The sequence below is a fragment of the Simochromis diagramma genome, unplaced genomic scaffold (genome assembly GCF_900408965.1).
Source record: "Simochromis diagramma unplaced genomic scaffold, fSimDia1.1 OVJJ01000344.1, whole genome shotgun sequence".
NCBI lineage: Eukaryota > Metazoa > Chordata > Actinopteri > Cichliformes > Cichlidae > Simochromis > Simochromis diagramma.
This window is the reverse complement of record NW_024387375.1, coordinates 6,178,284-6,196,360: the sequence shown is the minus strand read 5'-3', so window position 1 is coordinate 6,196,360 and position 18,077 is coordinate 6,178,284. Positions and strand designations below refer to the sequence as shown.

At 40.5% G+C, this 18,077-nt stretch overlaps 1 protein-coding gene across 2 annotated transcripts in view; it reads right to left on the bottom strand.

Annotated features, from left to right (window-relative positions):
• Positions 1-2,349: 2,349 nt before the first annotated feature.
• Positions 2,350-18,077, bottom strand: part of prkd2 (protein kinase D2) — a 30,779-nt gene continuing 15,051 nt past the window's right edge. Inside the window, exons 3-20 of one of the 2 annotated variants that reach the window (XM_040009243.1) lie at positions 13,527-13,665; positions 13,086-13,217; positions 12,757-12,956; positions 11,146-11,329; positions 10,979-11,050; positions 10,787-10,804; positions 10,481-10,640; positions 10,265-10,376; positions 9,512-9,589; positions 9,102-9,420; positions 8,921-8,973; positions 8,758-8,830; positions 7,962-8,068; positions 6,308-6,469; positions 5,965-6,063; positions 5,073-5,340; positions 4,568-4,653; positions 2,350-3,918 (exon numbers count right to left, since the gene is read on the bottom strand). In XM_040009243.1, coding sequence (XP_039865177.1) covers positions 3,694-3,918; positions 4,568-4,653; positions 5,073-5,340; positions 5,965-6,063; positions 6,308-6,469; positions 7,962-8,068; positions 8,758-8,830; positions 8,921-8,973; positions 9,102-9,420; positions 9,512-9,589; positions 10,265-10,376; positions 10,481-10,640; positions 10,787-10,804; positions 10,979-11,050; positions 11,146-11,329; positions 12,757-12,956; positions 13,086-13,217; positions 13,527-13,665 — 2,487 coding nt within the window. In that variant the 3' untranslated portion in view covers positions 2,350-3,693. The remainder of the gene's footprint in view (positions 3,919-4,567; positions 4,654-5,072; positions 5,341-5,964; positions 6,064-6,307; positions 6,470-7,961; positions 8,069-8,757; positions 8,831-8,920; positions 8,974-9,101; positions 9,421-9,511; positions 9,590-10,264; positions 10,377-10,480; positions 10,641-10,786; positions 10,805-10,978; positions 11,051-11,145; positions 11,330-12,756; positions 12,957-13,085; positions 13,218-13,526; positions 13,666-18,077) is intronic. The other variant, XM_040009244.1, reaches the window with a different exon arrangement.

Genomic DNA, 18,077 nt, shown 5'->3' with positions numbered 1-18,077 from the left:
TGAGAACACGTTATGTTAATTCACAACCAAAACATGGACAGACAATTTTGTGTTATATTAATCTACAGCAGAAAAAAAAATCCCTCCTGAATGTACTGTTTACAACAGTCACATACCCTCATTGAGCTTATTAGGTACATTTTCTAGCACTGCACTGGCCCCCCTTTTGCCTTCAAAGCCCCCATAAAAGATTTAACACTGTGCTAGAATTTTTCCTCCGAAATTCCGAGCCATACAGACATGATAGCATCAAACAATGATGTGAATCTCCTGTTCCACCACATTCCAAAGATGCTCTGCTGGATGCAAATCTGGTGATTGTAGAGGCCATTTGAGTACAGAGAACCCATCATGAGAACCCAGTTTGAGATTATTTGAGTTTTATGACAGTATGTTATCCTGCTGGAGGCAGCCATCAGTTGGTGGGAAATATACATTCCTAAATGATACACTGTGGTCATATATGAATCAGCATGGTGGACAATAGCACTCAGGTAGTTTAAAAAAAAAATGTGAATTTGGTACTGAGGGACCTAAAGTGAGCAAAGAAAATATCCTCACCACCACTAGCAATCTGACCAATTGATAAAAGGAGGGATGGATCCATGCTTTCATGCCATTTATACCCAATTCTGACCCTACCATTTGAATGTTGCTGCAGAAAGTCTCATAAGCAGGCACATTTTCCAATCTTTTATTATTCAGTTTTGGTAAGAAGTGTGAATTGTAGCATCAGTTTACTGTTCTTAGCTAATAGGAGTGGTACTCGGTGTGGTCTTCTGTTTTAAGTTTCATAAGGTGCATTTAAGGTGCATGTCAGATTCTGTTCGGCATACCTTTTCTACAATGAGCAGTCATATGAGTTACTGTATTGACAATGCTCCTGTGACGTCAACAAGCTATTTTCACGCAGAGAACTGACACTCACTGAATATGTTCTCGCTTTCAGACCATCCTCTGTAACAACTAGAGATAATTGTGTGTAAAATACTCAGGCTAGATACCAGCAACTATGTCACATTCTTTCCCATTTTTATGTTCCTTTTGACAGGTTGTGCTGACCATGTCTATGGGCCAAAATGCACTGGATTGCTGCCATCTGATTATTAACTCTGTTAAATAATAAGCCAATCAATTATTCCAGTGAGTGTGTGTGTGTGTGTGTGTGTGTGTGTGTGTGTGTGTGTGTGTGTGTGTGTGTGTGTGTGTGTGTTGTGTGTGTGTGTGTGTGTGTGTGTAGTGGTGTGTGTGAGAGAGAGAGAGAGAGAGTGTGTGTGTGTGTGTGTGTGTGTGTGTGTGTATATAGACTGCTAAACCTAGTGCTTGCAGGTGAAAAGAACACTTTCATTTAAGAAGCACAAGGTCATTAATCTGGATGCCCGACTGCTATTTTGCTTTCAGTGGAAACGTTGAGTGAAAACAGAAATATTTTAAGCCGTCTTCCACCTACTCTAACAAACTAGACTGATATTGCTCATCGCAGATAAAACTCAATAGAAATGCAATTTCTGGTGCCAGGTACGTCTCTCTGGAGGTTTGGGCCTGTCTCTTTTGCTTACTAAGTGGAGGACTCTACATGACAGTGCAAAAACAATGGGCTGGAAGATTGAAGCTGATGAGATAGAATGAAAGTTACTGACACTTGAAAGAAATAAAAGGAGGGGAGGAAAAAGGAAAAGAGTCTATCATCTGGCATTGTTTGAGAATGACGACGGGTGTAGGGTAGGAGCAACAAGGGTGCACTTCTACCAGTATAACTGACTGAAGAGTACTCATTTCACAATGGAAAAAAATTCAGCGTCTTTGCCTCCATTGCCACAGGGTCCTCTTGAGTGCCACTCAGACTGTGGGGTGTTAAGAAAAAAAAAAAAGAAAAGAAAAAAAACACTGTCTGTGCTTTGAGAGCTGGGAGTACTTTTTTGTGTGTCTCTGGTTCCAATTCCATCATAATTCTTTAGTCCATGTTGCCTACGTCTGTACCAAAGTACCCAGCAGCATATTTGGGCGGAAAAATCTGCTCTTCTTTTGAGAGTAAAAGAAATAACAGCCTGTCAGGCTGTGAGTAGAAAGCTAGTGGTGCAGAACAAGTCGTCCTTGTTCTTTTGTTATGCTTTAAATGAAGCACGTCTTTTTCCATAGACAATCTAAGGCACAGTAATGGCCCTTGTTTTATAAATATATTTATAGGGAAAAAGCAAATAATCTGCATATGGCTGACAAATATTTTAGGACTAAATCCGTATCTACTCAGGCCTGTGTGCAATTTCTCAGGAAGCAGGTGAAAATGAGCAGGTTCCAGTTAAGTAAGCACGGACGTCACGTTAAATAAAACTTCCAAGACAAATACAATGCTGTAGGAGGTTTGTATTATCTAAAAGCCAGGATCATCCTTCAAACATGTTACACACAGTCTACACATATTTGACAGCTATATAAACTTCAGGTTATACATTCATAAAACAGTAACTACAGTATGTTCAATGATGAATCTAGATAATGCTACTTCACAGAAACATGTAACACATCGACATGAAAGGTAGTCAATACTTGTACAAGATAAGTTGTCCAAACTAGTTTAGTGACCCACACTGTCCACCCATACACTTACATCACAGGGGGATGTCTGCTTTTGCTGAAAGATGCGTTCATTTATCTGCTCATTATTAACGGTACAAATCATTTCAGTGACCTGCTTGACCTCAGACGACGCACAACGAATGATAACACAATAAAAAGCAATTTTCAGCAGCAGCTGCAGAGAGTTGTCACCGATATACGAAATCTCACGACTGAAAATTGTCCGGTGTGTGCAAGTATTAAACTGCCCCCACGCTAGTTCATTTAAACTCATAATGGCATCTTTAATTACATATAATTTTCTAAAAGGCCATTGTGGCCACAAACCTGTGGTAATTACTGGAGGATTTGCTGTCGCCAGATCGATACCTTTGGTTTTCACTATAGAACACGAATTTATGGGAATGCATTTGTGAATATGGATGGCTTCTCTCAGTGGACTCACTTCAGTAATTACCAGCACAGAGGAAGTCTTTTGTTGCTGTAAAGAGCTCCATCACTGAAAAGAGATTGAACTGAATTTTCTGTAATTCCAGTCAGTCCCATTAAAAGAATATATTAAAGAAAAAAAAGAAGCATCGCGTTGCTTTTAATTTCGTAACGTTTCGGTTTTACTACTGTTTGTATAGCAAAATGTTTGATTCTTTGATTCTTATCTGCACCTGTGGTAAAATGTCATTTCCTTGTTTGCTCTGATGCACACTACACTGACAGGGGGAAAGAACATGCTGTTTTTCATTCCTCTGACAAATTCGGATTTACGGTTCACTCCGCAACTTTTATCTGTAAAGGCACCCTGAACAGATGAACAGGGAATGTGAAATAGAGTTGAGCAGTCTTTATCATAAAAGAAATTCAACAATTCAAAAGATGAAAGAGGACCAAGACGAGCAGAGTAAATGCTTTAAAGGTTTTCTTCGGGCTGGAGGAGAGAAATTGGATTTATAGCTGTAAAACTGAGTGCTCTCACGCAGCTCTAATCAGTCAGACACTTTATTTTATAAAAACCACATGATTCATCGCAAGTGTGTCTTTTTAGAGTACAAGGCCACCATCCCCTTCTCCCAGCTTCTTTCATCCTTCCTAAATGAGCGTGAGTCCTCCACCTCTCTGTGGTCAGAGTATGCTGACCCTCTCTGTGAGACCTTGCATATCTGCATCCTCCCCGCCGTCCTCGTCATCGGAAGCCTGCGCCGGAGGAGGCGGCACAAAGTGAGCAGGGTATGGCAGAGTGTGTTCACGGGCGTACATTTGCCAGCGGCTGTCATCGCTCTCGTGGGTAATGTAACGTTCCCCGAGCTTAGTCTCCAGTTCCCGCAGGTCGAGCCACGTCTGATAGTCCTGGGAAATGACAAACAGGAATAAACACGGTGATGAAATGTGAGTGTCGGGAATCGCAAAGATTTGATCGATACATGTGCAAATGCATTTGTTTGCGCGGGCACGTGTGCATGTGTGTACATAAGAACTAGAATGACACTGAAATGATAAATTATGTTTTCAACCCACTCGTGGCTACCGTGACAATGAATATTAATTAATCCGGTGACATTCTGGCAACAAAAAAAACAACAGCAATAGCAGCCTGCTTTTCCACCGCTAAACATTTTGTTTTGAAGCAGGCATTTAAGAGCTGTGCAGTCAAAGAAAACACAATTTCTTTAACTAATCCCCTTTCTGTTATGTTTTCAATAAAGTTAAAAACCTCCGGCCTTGAGCTGACCTTTCAACGCTCGGATTTGTGTGCATAGACCTCGGCTTTATTGTTGCAATTTTCTTTAAAAGCAACAAATTTTATTGAAGCAATTTTAAGGACTTAAATTGCTGCTCAGAAACTACAGTTACTAGCATTTACCACAGAAAAGGGGGCCTTTTCTTGTATGTTTAATAGCAAATAATAACGGATAGAAGAAAAAAAAAAAATTGTAGGAACGATAGAGTGGAACATTCATTCTAATGTGTGCCTGTGAGCAGTTCATTAATATAGTACCTGTAAGTATGCGTGGCTGAGACTTTTATCTACACTGTAGCGTTTCCTCATCTTAACTTGCAGCAGGTTGTTGATCAGGTCAATAGCTGGAAACACAAACACATGTTTTTCAATAAAAATCAAACCACCTCTCACTCACACACACACGCAAGCACACAGAAACCATCAGTTGTCATCTCTTTATCATACCTTATTTGTCTAGACACTAAACCCGACTTTAGTTGTGGTAAAACTGAAGTACAACTTATCACAGATCAGATTGGTTGCATTCTGAAAACAACATTCAGTACTAGTCACTCTTTGCTGCCCTTTCTCATATGCACTCATACGTTTTATTTTTTTCTCCACTACTAGGCAAAGGTGATGTTAAATAACAATTTTATATATTGATTACAAAAACCAATCCAATAGCTTTTGCAGGTATTGTAAGTGTACATCAACGTCCATCTCACGGTTGTGTTTAATAGGAGAAATCTCCTCTAGCTGATGCCCACTCTGAGATTACCATCACTGGAGATCTGCTTCCAGGGATTAGGAGGATACATAAAGGCTGCGTTGTGGATCTGGTCATTGATATCTTCGTCTTCATTGAATGGGAATGTCCCGCTGAGGCTGACGTACATAATGACACCGACTGACCACATGTCTAGTGAGCGGTTATAGCCCTGGTTTAACAGAACTTCTGGAGCCAGATAGGCAGGTGTGCCAACCACTGAACGGCGGAATGACTTCTCTCCAATGATACGGGCAAAGCCAAAATCACACAACTTCACCTGAGAGAAGAAAACAGTCAAGAACAGAGACACATGACTGCGAGGCATCTGGTAAAATAACAAAATGGCAGGAAATGTATATGAGCAAGTGCAGAAACCACATGTGCTGCAAACGAGCTGGTTGGGCAAGTGCGTGTGTGTGTTCCTGTCTAGCTATCTTTGTGAGAAAATCTGCATTCTACTATACCTGTGAGAACCAAAAGTCATTTGTGAGGACACAAAAACCGGTCCTCACAAGTTTGAAGCCTTTTTGAGGCTCAAAATGTAGTTTTAGTGTCAGGGTTACAATTAGGTTATGGTTAGGTATAGGGTAAGGGTTAGGCATTCATTTTTAATGGTTAGGGTAAGGGGCCAGGGAAACCATTATGTCAATGAAGGTCCTCACTAAGATAGCTGAACGGTTATGAGAAAGAATATTAAGAAAGAAATAGAAACAGGACTCATGTAACCAAAACGCCATTAGCAAGTGTCTGTTACTTTCCCCAGCTCAGATTTGTGAAATCTATCTATCTATCTATCTATCTATCTATCTATCTGTGTGTGTGTGTGTGTGTGTGTGTGTGTGTGTGTGTGTGTGTGTGTGTGTGTGTGTGTGTGTGTGTGTGTGTGTGTGTGTGTTTTTACCTGTGGGGAGGGATCAGCAGAGGCAAGTAGCACATTTTCAGGTTTTAGGTCACAGTGAACAATGTTCTTAAAGTGCAGGTGCCTCAGAGCTGCAAGAATCTGCATGCACACCGACGTCATGTGCATACCCAAAACCACGGGAGCAAGATGATCCGAAACAAAATCAAACACAGCAAAGCTTCGTTTTAGAATATGCAGAAATGTAAGGTTCAGTAAATGTTCATCATGACAGCAGAGGAAGCATGCAGCGAAACACTGCAGCATCAGAATGCCATTTTAGTCTTGTGGGCCTCTACTACCCACTCTCTACCGCTATGGGACTTTTTTGAAAATGCATACACACCTGCGTGATGAGGAACTTTGTGAGCCTCTCGGGCAATCTGCCTTTTTCGCTGGAGAGAATCATCTCCAGCATGTCACCGTGTAGTTTCTCCATGACCACAAACACTTTCTCTGGGGTTTCAAACATACACTCCAGGTTTACAATGCCCAGATGACGTAAACTCTGAGAAAAACAACAGAAGGGTGAGGGGAGTGTGGGGAGAAGGCGGACGATAAGAAAAAAATATGTTGTGTGTAAAAAGATGAAATACCAGAAATAAACTGTGATGGAGTGTGAATCTAAGAAGCAAATATAAATTGGGCAAAACAGGAAGAACGTCACAGGAGGGGATAAACAGAAAGGACCAGACCGTGACAACCAGACAGTAAACCACAGGAGAAGGAAGCAGAGAACAGAAAATTTATAAACTCGGTTTTGGCAAACAATATAAGTATTCCGCAGAAGTCACACATGTGACATATGTTCCATAAATAATAATGACTGCATAACTGCATTTGTGTAAAATGCCGAGCTGAAGGGGGAAGTTCAGACTGACTAGTGCACCACTACCTCCATCTGCTGGGGAAAAAAGTTTGCCGCCCAAGAAGGTGAAATCAAACATACGTTGTTATTTTTCAAAAAAAATATATATTTTAAACAGACGTTGTTAATGTGAAGTCTTTCCCTGTCACATATCTGGCATGAATGAAAATGTTAAATGGTTTTATACAATCGTGTCATTTAGTTGAATTCTATATGCAAACTTTCATTTTTGCTCGTTTCAGAAGTTGCAATCACATAAGGAAAGGAGAAACAGTACTACTTATTCAAATACTGTCAATGACTGCGAGGTAAAATAATTAGAAATTAATCATTTAAATAAGCAAAACTGACCTTTTTTAATAGTGTAGATTAAAATCTGGTTATTGTGATACTACAAAGCACAGATTACTATTACATTATTACTGTCTCACTGTGTTTAATGGTAGTTTTTAATATTACAAATGGTTTTTTACTTTCTTTCAGGCATAATGAGCTTGGAAAGAAAGCATTTGGATTAAGTTTTGTGGAGACATTTCACCTTTCATCCAAAATGCTTCTTCAGTTCTAAAACCAAACGGTGGAGAGTCCCAGGTATTTAAACCCTAGTGGGGGTCGTCCCTTAAGAGAGTCTTTGACCCACTTTTAATCATGTGAGTCATCACATTAGCCAAGGTGTAAAAAAAGATAAATTAAAAAAAAAGGCATAGGTCATTTCCACCAGATGTTTCAGGTAAAACCACAGTATCATGTGACCTGTTGAGATCACCTAACGCAAGTTGTGAGTGCGGGCTGAGGTGCTTGGGAAAGAATGTCAAAACTGTATTTTAGGTGGCTGACTGTGACCTCAATAGGACATATGACCTCTTGGCAAGGTCTCACAGTGGGTTTACCCGAAACCTCTGCTAGCAATGACCTCTGCCTTTTTTTCCACACCTTGGCTCATTTAATGACTCACATGATTAATAGTGGTTTTAGCACAAAATGCTTCTTGGATGAGAAGTGCAGTCGCTTTCTTTCCAAGCTTCTTAGACGACCATGATCTGAATGATTAAGAACCTGCACAGACACTTTTAGACGTAATCATTAACATGATTTCTTCTGAGAGAAAGTCCAGTGAAATGCGTGCGTTTACCTGCAGGATGGCCACCTCATTCCTCAGTTGGCTCTCTTGCTTGGTTGGAAAACGAAGCTTGTCGATGACTTTGACGGCCACGTCTCTCCCAGTCTTCCTGTGCTTTCCTGAAGGGAGTTTGTGCAAGTAACAGATTGTTTACATTGTGACAGTAAACTGAATATACATACATATATACTCCATGCACATCATTGTGGCAATTTGTTGCCGTGTTTGGTTATCGCCAAACATGGTGCTGAGCATTATGGCCAAACATCTTCTCTTTGGCTTTGTCCGTCTAATGGACATTGTTCCAGATTTCTTGTGGTTTGCTTAGATGCAACTTTGCAAACCTAAGCGGCGGTGCTTTGTTCTTTTTTTTTTTTTTTTTTTTTTTTATACAGTTTTCCCCTGGCATCCCTTCCTAGCACATCATACTTGTTCAGTCTTTTCTAACTATATTGACATGAACTTTAACAATTAAAATGCTAACTTGTGATACATATACATCTATCTCTACACACCCAGATTTTTATTCCATTTTCTAACACTTACTCTGGACTAATGCTGGCATGAGAAACATCACTTGTGAAAACTGACTAAAACACCCCTTAAAACCTGTAAACAGCCTATTATGTGTCAAATCAGGTCAACTTTAAAAACACATTTTAGCACAGTGCATGATATGCAGAGGTTGTGAAATACAATCTTGCTTCTTGTTAGCTTCAAACTTTAGACACCACTGCTTTCAGCAAAGCACTTTAACCATCAAATCAATGGACTGATCAATTCCATTGTCGGATGTAGGTCTCCATACCTCCATACACTACTCCAAATTGCCCAGATCCAAGCACTTCATCAGCAAAAATCTGGTACACTGTGCCAATATCCTGTAGGGATGCAATATTTCATGCATAATGCTTAATGTATAATTGATGTCAATATTGACAGAAGTTACTTAATTAGACCACAAGTCATACCACATTCTCTTGGATTTGACTGTTGGACACAGATATGCTGACAGAAGCTTGTCCTGGAAAAGAAAAACAGTGATAAGAACAAAGCATAGGTTATGCAGTGTAACAGTTCTAAATTATGTCTTTTCATCTTGGCAATACAATCTTCCACAAAACAATTTCATCAACCTGTTTCTCAACTTACTGTGAGGCATGTTCCCCGCAGCTGGCGGTGCGTCCTGAAAGATGACTGGCATAAGGGCCTGTCGAATGGCGCTCTCCCATGCTTTTGCCACCTCACGTCCAATGCCACTGTTGGGCGCCACCTGGCTTGGGGAGGGAGGTGTCTGTGGGACAGTCTGGGGGTGGCTTTGGGTCACAGAGGGGAGGGTGTTGGGATCCTCCCCTACAAAGTAGCACATAGTGGCTGTGATAAGCTCAAAGCAGTGGGGATTGGTGCCTTGGGAGACGAGACTGAAGTTAGAAGCAGGACGCAACTCCAGGATCTCAGAAAGAGGGATCTCCTGCAGGTGGATGAATGAACGGGTTAAGCAAAAGAAAAGGGCTGCAGACTTTAAATGAATCTTAGCTTGTTAAGACAAAAGCTGTCGTTACCTTGTAGTATTTGTTGGAGGTGTTATTCTGGAAAAGGATGATGCACTTACAGTCCAGACGCCAGTAGTGCCTCTTTCTCTGTTGGGGGTTGGAGTAGGGTGAGATGTTGGGATGGGACAACAAAAATGAGCGTGGTGTGGCGAGGACAGAGTATAAAGGATGGGGCATGGAGCGGGGGGTAAATTTCAGGAATTAAAGGGGATGTCTCCAAATGCCAAAGGAGAAGAAGGATGAAAAGGAATTTAAGCTACCAGATGAACAGGTGGGAATCGAGAGAAAGAAAAAGTGAACGAAGAGTGTTAGTTCAGCCAGTGAGGGGAAAAAAAACAAGGACAAAAAAACAAAACAAGTAATGAAAAGGTAAATAAATTGCCCTAGAAAGTCAAATATAGATTTTAGATCTTAAGAGAAAGAAGGCAGGAAATGGATTTTAGGTTGAAATTATTATATCTGCTGAGTGCTTCAGCCTCATACACAGAAATATTACAGAAAAGAAAGCAATAAAGTGCATGAAAGCGGGCACCTCATCAAGGTGGAAATGGCTGCACAACAAGCTGCTAGACAGAAAAAATAGATGTCTAGAAGGAATTTACTGCCATAAATCATAGAAGAGAAAGTGAAGAAAGTGAGTTCATGCATCTACAGTAAATTAATTTAAGTCTCCAAGTGTTCCACTACTAGCAGAATTTCAGAGTGGTTCATGTATAGTTTTTAGAAAGAAGGCAGTACAGGAATCATGGGTAGTGTTTTTACCAGTGTGTCTTTATTGCTGTAGTGAACCATCCACCCTTCCTTTATAGCTGTGCTGGATCGACGGGTTGTTTGTCTCACAGACTGTACCACCCTCATTAAAGGGATGTAAACACTAGAAGGAAAAGGGCAGCATTAAGGTAGTCAGCAGGTAAAATATGAGTTTAATTACATTTCTATCAGTCTGTCTATAATATTCTTATCCAAAACGTCTCACACCTTTGATCTCCACTAGTTCCGTCCTGATTGTTGTCAGGTGAAAAGGAACCAGGGATGCTGCAGGCCTCGTCCGAGTCATCTATTGAAGACTTGTCAGAGCCGTCATACTCGCTGCTAAAGTCCATTGGAACCTCGGGGTCCGCAGTGGGACTCAACATGTCTGAGCCAAAAAACAAACAAGAGAAGGGTTTAAGTGCAGCTTAGCCTTAAATATACTATGAAACAAATGCTATTACCATTCGTCTAATTCTAAAATGCTACAGAAGCTAGTTCACTTTGTTGCAAACCAACACCAAGAATACTTACCAGAGTTACTTCTGTTTTCTGAGAAGATAAAAAGATTAGTATAGTGAGTTTCAGAGCTGTTAGATAAAGTGTTATACTCTCAAGTAATCTCATTCTGACAATGGAAACACATGCTATCAAATCCATGCAGGGTTAACAGAGTAATACACACACACACACACCACAAAAGCTAATACATTCATCTTTACTCACCTCCAATGGTTTCGCCAAGGCAGTCATTAGGAACTTTGTATGCACATCGTTTGTGGCAGTTGAACTTACAATCTGAGAAGATTGCAGAAACAGTTCAGGTAAACCAGAAAGACCAGTGAGCATTCTGCATCCCGCTGAAGGTCATACAAAGAAGACACTCCGCTCACCTTTGCACTGTAGCCCTTGTCGGAAAAGTCCTCTAAGAAGCCTCTTGCAGTACTGGCACACCGTCGGTCGAGTGTATGAGTGAACAGCGAACGTGTGGGGCACCTTTACCTTGCTCATCAGCATCTTGTCGAGATGAACTGGTCGCCCCGTGTAAAAACGCCGGGCGTCGCTAGCTGTCCGTGGCTGGCAGAATAAATAGGAAACAAATTTTTAGCGACAGTCACAATTGTTGAGGTGCTTAAATCAAAACCTTTGGAAGCTATTCAGCCTGTAGCCAAAGTAATTAATTACTTCATTTTTGCTTATAGCCTCCGAACCTTAATAACTGTTGATTTGATCAGTGAATTTGTCAGCAAACAGCTGAGTGACTCTATGGAACATCAGCAAGTGCTTCCCATCTACCCTCCTACAGCCCACATTATTTATGTAAACAGTAGTTAATAGTATTAAAGTGGCCATGAAGTAAAATGTGTGTTAGGGTTACTAGATTTGGACACTTGAAGCTGTGCTGTAAAACGGATTTGTTTGCAGTTTTAAGAGGTCCTCAATGAGTTTTCAGTCATTTCATATAGATAGCTAGGGGGGGGGGAAAGGCAACTTAACAAGTGCCAAATGTCAGGCCACCACTAATTACTTTGAGGACCTGTAATCACTAATTTAATGAAAAAGAAAAAAAACAACCCCAAAAAGAAAATAAATCAGCAGATGCTGCAGGTGTATATGGGATGACCCAGCTACTCACATCTAGAAATTACAGAGCCACACTGTTATGTTTTTTGAGATCTCCCTATTCACAAAAGTCCCTTATAATGAGTTTCTTTTTGCTCTGTTTTTGTTTTCAAACAACACCCAAGGGAAATATGTGACTCCTTAGCTGTTGAATGCGAAACTTTGTTCACCCTCGAGTCGCTGTGTATCTGTCTGTTCTTTGTTGTTGGACGGAGTGTTTACACGGTTTTCAGTTCCTTCTCTGAAAACATCTTCCTATTGTAACTAAATTTCCAGCTGAAAATGGCTTAAAAAAAAAAAAAAAAAAAAAAAAAAAAAAAAAAAAAAAAAAAAAAACACAGGAGGCTGTAGTTTTGGGTGATAATTAACTCGTCATATGTTTATGATTTTATCTGGTACATCATATATATGCGTGCCCGTGCCAGCATGTGCGTGTGTGGTCTCTCCAATTAGAGAGACCACGCCTTTCCTACTTCTTTTTAAATTGGGAGCCAATAACCAGGGGAAATCAGTCAGTAATAAGTGTTACTGCCCATCTAATTAAATGTTTTTCTACATCTTCTTTGCAAATAGAGTTGCTGAACAGGGGAAATCAGCAGCAGTAAGTATTATAGCCTCAACGGACCTAATCTATTTACTTAAAGTTCACTGATATTGCAGTGCAATGCCCCTTTAGCGGAATGCAGTCAGACAGGAAGAGTTTCAGATGAATATCTCAAAAGCGTACACAGAGAAGGAAAAAAATATTGCTTAATGAAGTTTAATGAAAAGTGTTTGGGAATTAGGAATGTCTGAGGAATCTACTCAGTGTTTCAGAAAATGTGGCACTTGAAAGAATCCTAAAAGTGACTTCAGCATTATGTGGATAAATGAGGCAGTACCATTTGAGTGTGTGAGCGAATAAGACTCGCTTCTTCTGCGCAGGTGGAGGCTGTCCCAACGCTGTACACCGACTCAGTGGTCGAAAGGCGCAGGGACTGGCTGCTGCTCAGCGACGTGGTGGACAGACGCCGTTTGCGAGCCCCACTACAGTTGTTCGGGATGCTGAATGCACAGCGTTTGTGGTAGTTTAGCCCGCAACCTGCAGGGGGCAGCATGCATCCAAGAACGGGGGGAGCAAAGAGATGGACCATATTTACTGAGTGTTCAAATTTGTTTCACCATATGAGCGTCTAGTGCTATTCACACTTCTTCTCATTATTTCCCTCACCATCACATTTCAGTCCTTGTCTAACCAGCCCAAACAGCATTTCTCCACAGTGATCACAGAAAGCCGGGGCCCGGTACGAGTGCACATTGAGCGCGTGGGGCCGAATCTGGAAATCTTCAAACGTAGCTGCCGCTAAAATAGATAACACGTCACATTAGGACAAGATACAATCACGGTATTGTAAGGGAGCAAAATGGAAAACGATTAGATGAATGAGATACAAGCGGGATGGAAAAATAGATCAAGTTTCTGACTGTGGACACGAGGGAAATTACAGCTTGAAACAATGAAAGAACAGATTAGGGTAGTGTAAAGTAGGACCTGTAGTAAAATAAGCAGATAAGGATGAAAACAATGAAGTAATTAAAGATAGATAAGACAAATGGAAAGATGATTTTGTTTTTGATATGGTTATCTTATGAAATGAAGAGAAGAGCTTACCAGAGAGCACTACCTCCACCAGATCTCCCTCCTGGATGTCGCTGGCAGCTTTAACTAGTTGTAGTATGTTGTTGGTAGATGTGTCATGCTTGAACAGCAATATCTTGTCATAAATGCCATAAAAGCCGCACTCTGGGAACTAGAAAATACAAAAACAGAGGTTAGGAGAATCAACTGCAGCCAAGGCAGAACCCTGATTAAGTCATATTTCATTCAAAATAATGAATGACAAATAAATGACTCAGCTCCTGAAACTAGATGGTGAATGGACATTTGCTGTAGGACAACACAAACTTTATTTAGTCATTCCGTTTTTTTAATTTTAAATATAATATACAAGGACAAGCATTTTTATGACCCTTCAAGGAAAACAAATCTTGAACATTGTGTCCACTTTGATCCCCTTTAAAGACAGACGACTGAATTTCAAGCAAGGCCTCATTGTTGCCAACACAGACCACTCAACACACCAGCCTATTTTTAATGCTACTAAATAAAGTATCTAAGGGTTGGCTGTTAGAGTTTCTGCTAGCAATGCAAATTTAGTCCATTATGTACTTAAAACTACAACTTAAGTCACCTCATTCCAGTTGCCATTAACAGAAACAAGATCTGTTATAAGATTCTCCCGCTATTATAAAGTGTGAACATGTCTATGCATGTTCTCAAGCATAACTTCTACTGTATGTCTCCAACTAATTCTCGCATGCTCTGGTATGTAACGCTGCAGGGATATATAACTGCCAACACGCAAACACATGCTGATGCTATCGCTGTTAAACAAGAAACACAAGCTGATTTCCACAAATCAAGCAAGTCGGTTGACATGGAAGGCAAGACAAAGGAGAAACTTTATCCCCTTTTCCTGTCAGTCGCACAATGGCACACACAAGCGCGCGTAGGTGTTTCCATGAAGTTCTTTCAGAGATATGAGGGATGAGCGTGTCAATCAGAAGTCAGCAGAGTGAGGGAGGCTGTCATAGGGAAACCCTGCTCTCTTGAATAGTTAATGCAGTCTGGCTCACTTCAGTGGCCACACCACACAGGACACCAAAGAAAGAGAGGGAGCAGGACCTTTGTGTGCTTTTATAATAATTTGTTTTTTAAGTAAGCATAAATGAAACCAGAAAGATGAAGAGAAACAAATATATAAAAAAATAAACACACAGACACACTCTTTGCCGCTTCTGGCTAAGTTCTAATCGCTTACAGAAAAGGGAACCCAGGTCTCCAACTTGAAACAACACAATGACACACACAACCACCACCAGACACACCCTCTCTTCTCCCCCTCATTTCCCTTTTTTTCCCCCCTCCTCTGCACATAGACAGTCTGCCTCTGTTTCCCCAACAGCCACTCCACATCACCACATCTGAAATCCAGGCCTGGCCTGTACTGCTGCCAAGCTACACAGTGAGTTCACCACGCCCCGACATTGGCCTGCTGCTACTGACCACACAGTCAACAAAAAGTCACAAAAAGCACATATAGTGGCATTTACTTAAAAGGTCTCCAGCATCCACTGCAACCAGAAAAGTCACAGGTATAAGGGCTTGAACATTAGACATGAACACACACCCTTGATTTAAAAAAACAAAAACAAAAAAAAAAAAAAAAAAAAAACATAGTTGGTAATTCTGTCTGGCTTTTTATGTTGGGCAAGGAGCTTTTAAGATTTTGTTTGTGATAAGAGTGGTGAGAGTGAACTAAAACAAAAAAGCCACAAGCCTTAAATACAGAATAAAGTTCAAGATAGTACAGTTAGAACAAGACTGAACAAGTATGGCTTTTTTTGAAGGGTTACCAATCAGAAAACATCTTCTCTCTATTAAGAACAAGGCAGCACAACTTAGCTTTGCAAAGGTGCATCTGAACCTTCCAGAGCAATGTCCCCTGGATAGATGAGACCAAAGTGGAGCTGTGTTGCCGTGATGCACGTGTGCCACCAAACACGGCATATCCGCACAAACAACTGTTGAGCACGGAGGTGGGGGAGTGATGATTTTGGCTTGTTTTGCAGCCAAAGGATCTGGACAGCTTGCAGACCGTGAACTTCTCTGATACCAAAGTATTATAAAGCTTGAAACAATGGAGTGGATGCAGAAAAATAAAATAAAAATTCACATGGCTGTCATTTTGGTTTTTATGGGGCATCCTTTTCTAAAGTTTCAGTGTTGATGTATACACTGAAACGGTGGATTTAAAAAAAAAAATACCTACACCAGAATTTTGAGAGATGTCCACCCCAGGAGACGGGTTTCACAGGCAGTGAAGCAGCTTCATCACTCACAAATGTAGCTTTACCAGGGACCGTATTAAAGGTCCTTCTTTTTAGTCAACTAACCAAGTGGATGCTGGCGTGAGGGTGGGACCCTATTTGAACAACAATAGTGGTGAAAGCAGGAAGCTTTCTGCATAGCTTTATGTGAGGTTCAGTAAAAAGAGTGAGGCATAGCATTCTCATTATCACTACTACATCTCATGTCTGTTCAGTTACTATGAGAAAGGAAAACAGTGGAGACGCAGTCTTTAATATTAGTTGCTGTGAAAACACTTCTATTAATCGTGCAGATTACAAACAGAATGTTGCAATTTGATGGTTTCAATTTTGCAACAATTGCAATTGAATTGCAATTGTTGCAAAATTGAAACCATCTTAATGTTTTTATGGTTCGGTTTTTGTTTGTTCAGTTTTCTAATTTGAGTTAAATGACCCTTTATTCCCAACACTCTGGCACAGCAGTTTTTGGCTTTGAGTCAAGCAGACGTTGCAGATACAAATGAGCAGAGGCTCCAACCTTTCCCCAAGTACAGACTTAAAAACCCGCAATCACACACAGATTGATGTCTGATGGGAGTGAATCATGTAATAGCTACATGCATCGGTACCAGGGATTGCCACAACTAAGACCAACTGCAGCCATTAGTAATTACAAAACACCCACAGAGCCCAGATCAGAGGAGACTCCAAGCTCTTTCCAAATCCACAGACAGCCGTCTTCTATGAGCCCCGTGACGCTATTTGATGCCAGCCTCTCTGCGATTAACCTCACGCTGTTGATGTCACAGCTCGCCTCTTAGCAGGCAAATCAAGGCAGCTAGTCATATTATTCTGCACATTGTACCGTCCAAAACATACACAATGCAATAATCATAACTGCAGCTGCCACGTCTCTGCACACCACAAGTCTTTACAGATAGGCTGAAAAGCACAAAATCCAAGCTCCGTAAAACCACTGCTACCTCAAAAGAAAAAAAAAAAACTCATTTTCTTTTTTTTGTAATGGTGGAATAAGAATAAAGTACCACAAATAATTTTCATCTATGTCAGCATGCTGAGAAATTTAAACATTTGCCTTACAATCATACACTGTATATTTTCCTGTGAGGTTAAAAGCTATATTCTTACAAGATGTGGAGTCTGAATATATCTGTTTGTGTACATTGTGTGCACAAAGACCTGATGGTATTGTAGTATATAGTTAGGTGTAGTATAGTGTGATGAGGTTTGCCTGCAGAAGGGGTGGATCTGTAGCTGCTTTCTCTGAGGTACCAGGGATCAGGTTGCCTAGTGTTCCCTCTACTATTCAGGTCAATGAAGCCATTATGAGTGAAATGAATTATGAACTAGGATTTCTTTATGTCCCCTGCCTTTGTTTTCCCATCACCTTTAATTTCCTCTTCAATACTAACTGTCCTTTAATGGCCTCTTTTATTGATTAGTCTTCCTTCCTCCTTTTTTTCTGTCTACACACTGATGAGAAACAGGACAGCAACTGCCTTATAAAGTAAACTAATAAAGGCCGACATTTTCTTCAGTGTGGTTCACACCCTCTCACTCAAGGTGATGTCACGGTAAAGTTGGAAGATAGATCTCTCACTTCATCACTGACTTGACTAACACACTTTGTTCAGAAGGTGTGATTCGTGATCTAATCGGGACATTATTAAATAACAGACTATATGATAGCACACAGTTACGGTAAAAAATAAATAAATTTTCAATACTAAGATTTTATGGACACAAAAATAATCTGGACCTTAACAGGTCTTAAAAGTTAGTAAAACCAACCTGAAATAAACAACAAAAAAAATGTAATAAAATCACATATTAGATCATATCTTTATTTATTTACCAAAAACAAAGCCAAAAATGCAGAAGCAGTGTGTGGAAATCTAACTATACCCTACAGTTCAATAGCTTGTAGAACACTTTTAGCAGAAGCAACTCGAAGTAATAAATTTTCTGTTTATTTTAATCAGTTTCTCACATCACTGTGGAGGGATTTTGGCCCACTCTTCTTTATGCCATCATTTCAGTTCAGGCATTTGTTGACTCACAGCTCTCTTAATGTCCCACCAGAGGACTTTGATCAGGTTGAGGTCTGGACCTTGACTGGGCGATTATAACACAGTTACTTCTGTTTCAGCCAGTCTCTTGTAGATTTGATGTCATACTTGGCTTCATTGTCTTGTTTTGTCACCCAATCTAGGCCAAGCTTTACGTGTCAGACAGATCGCCCCACATCTGATCATACAATACTTCGGTA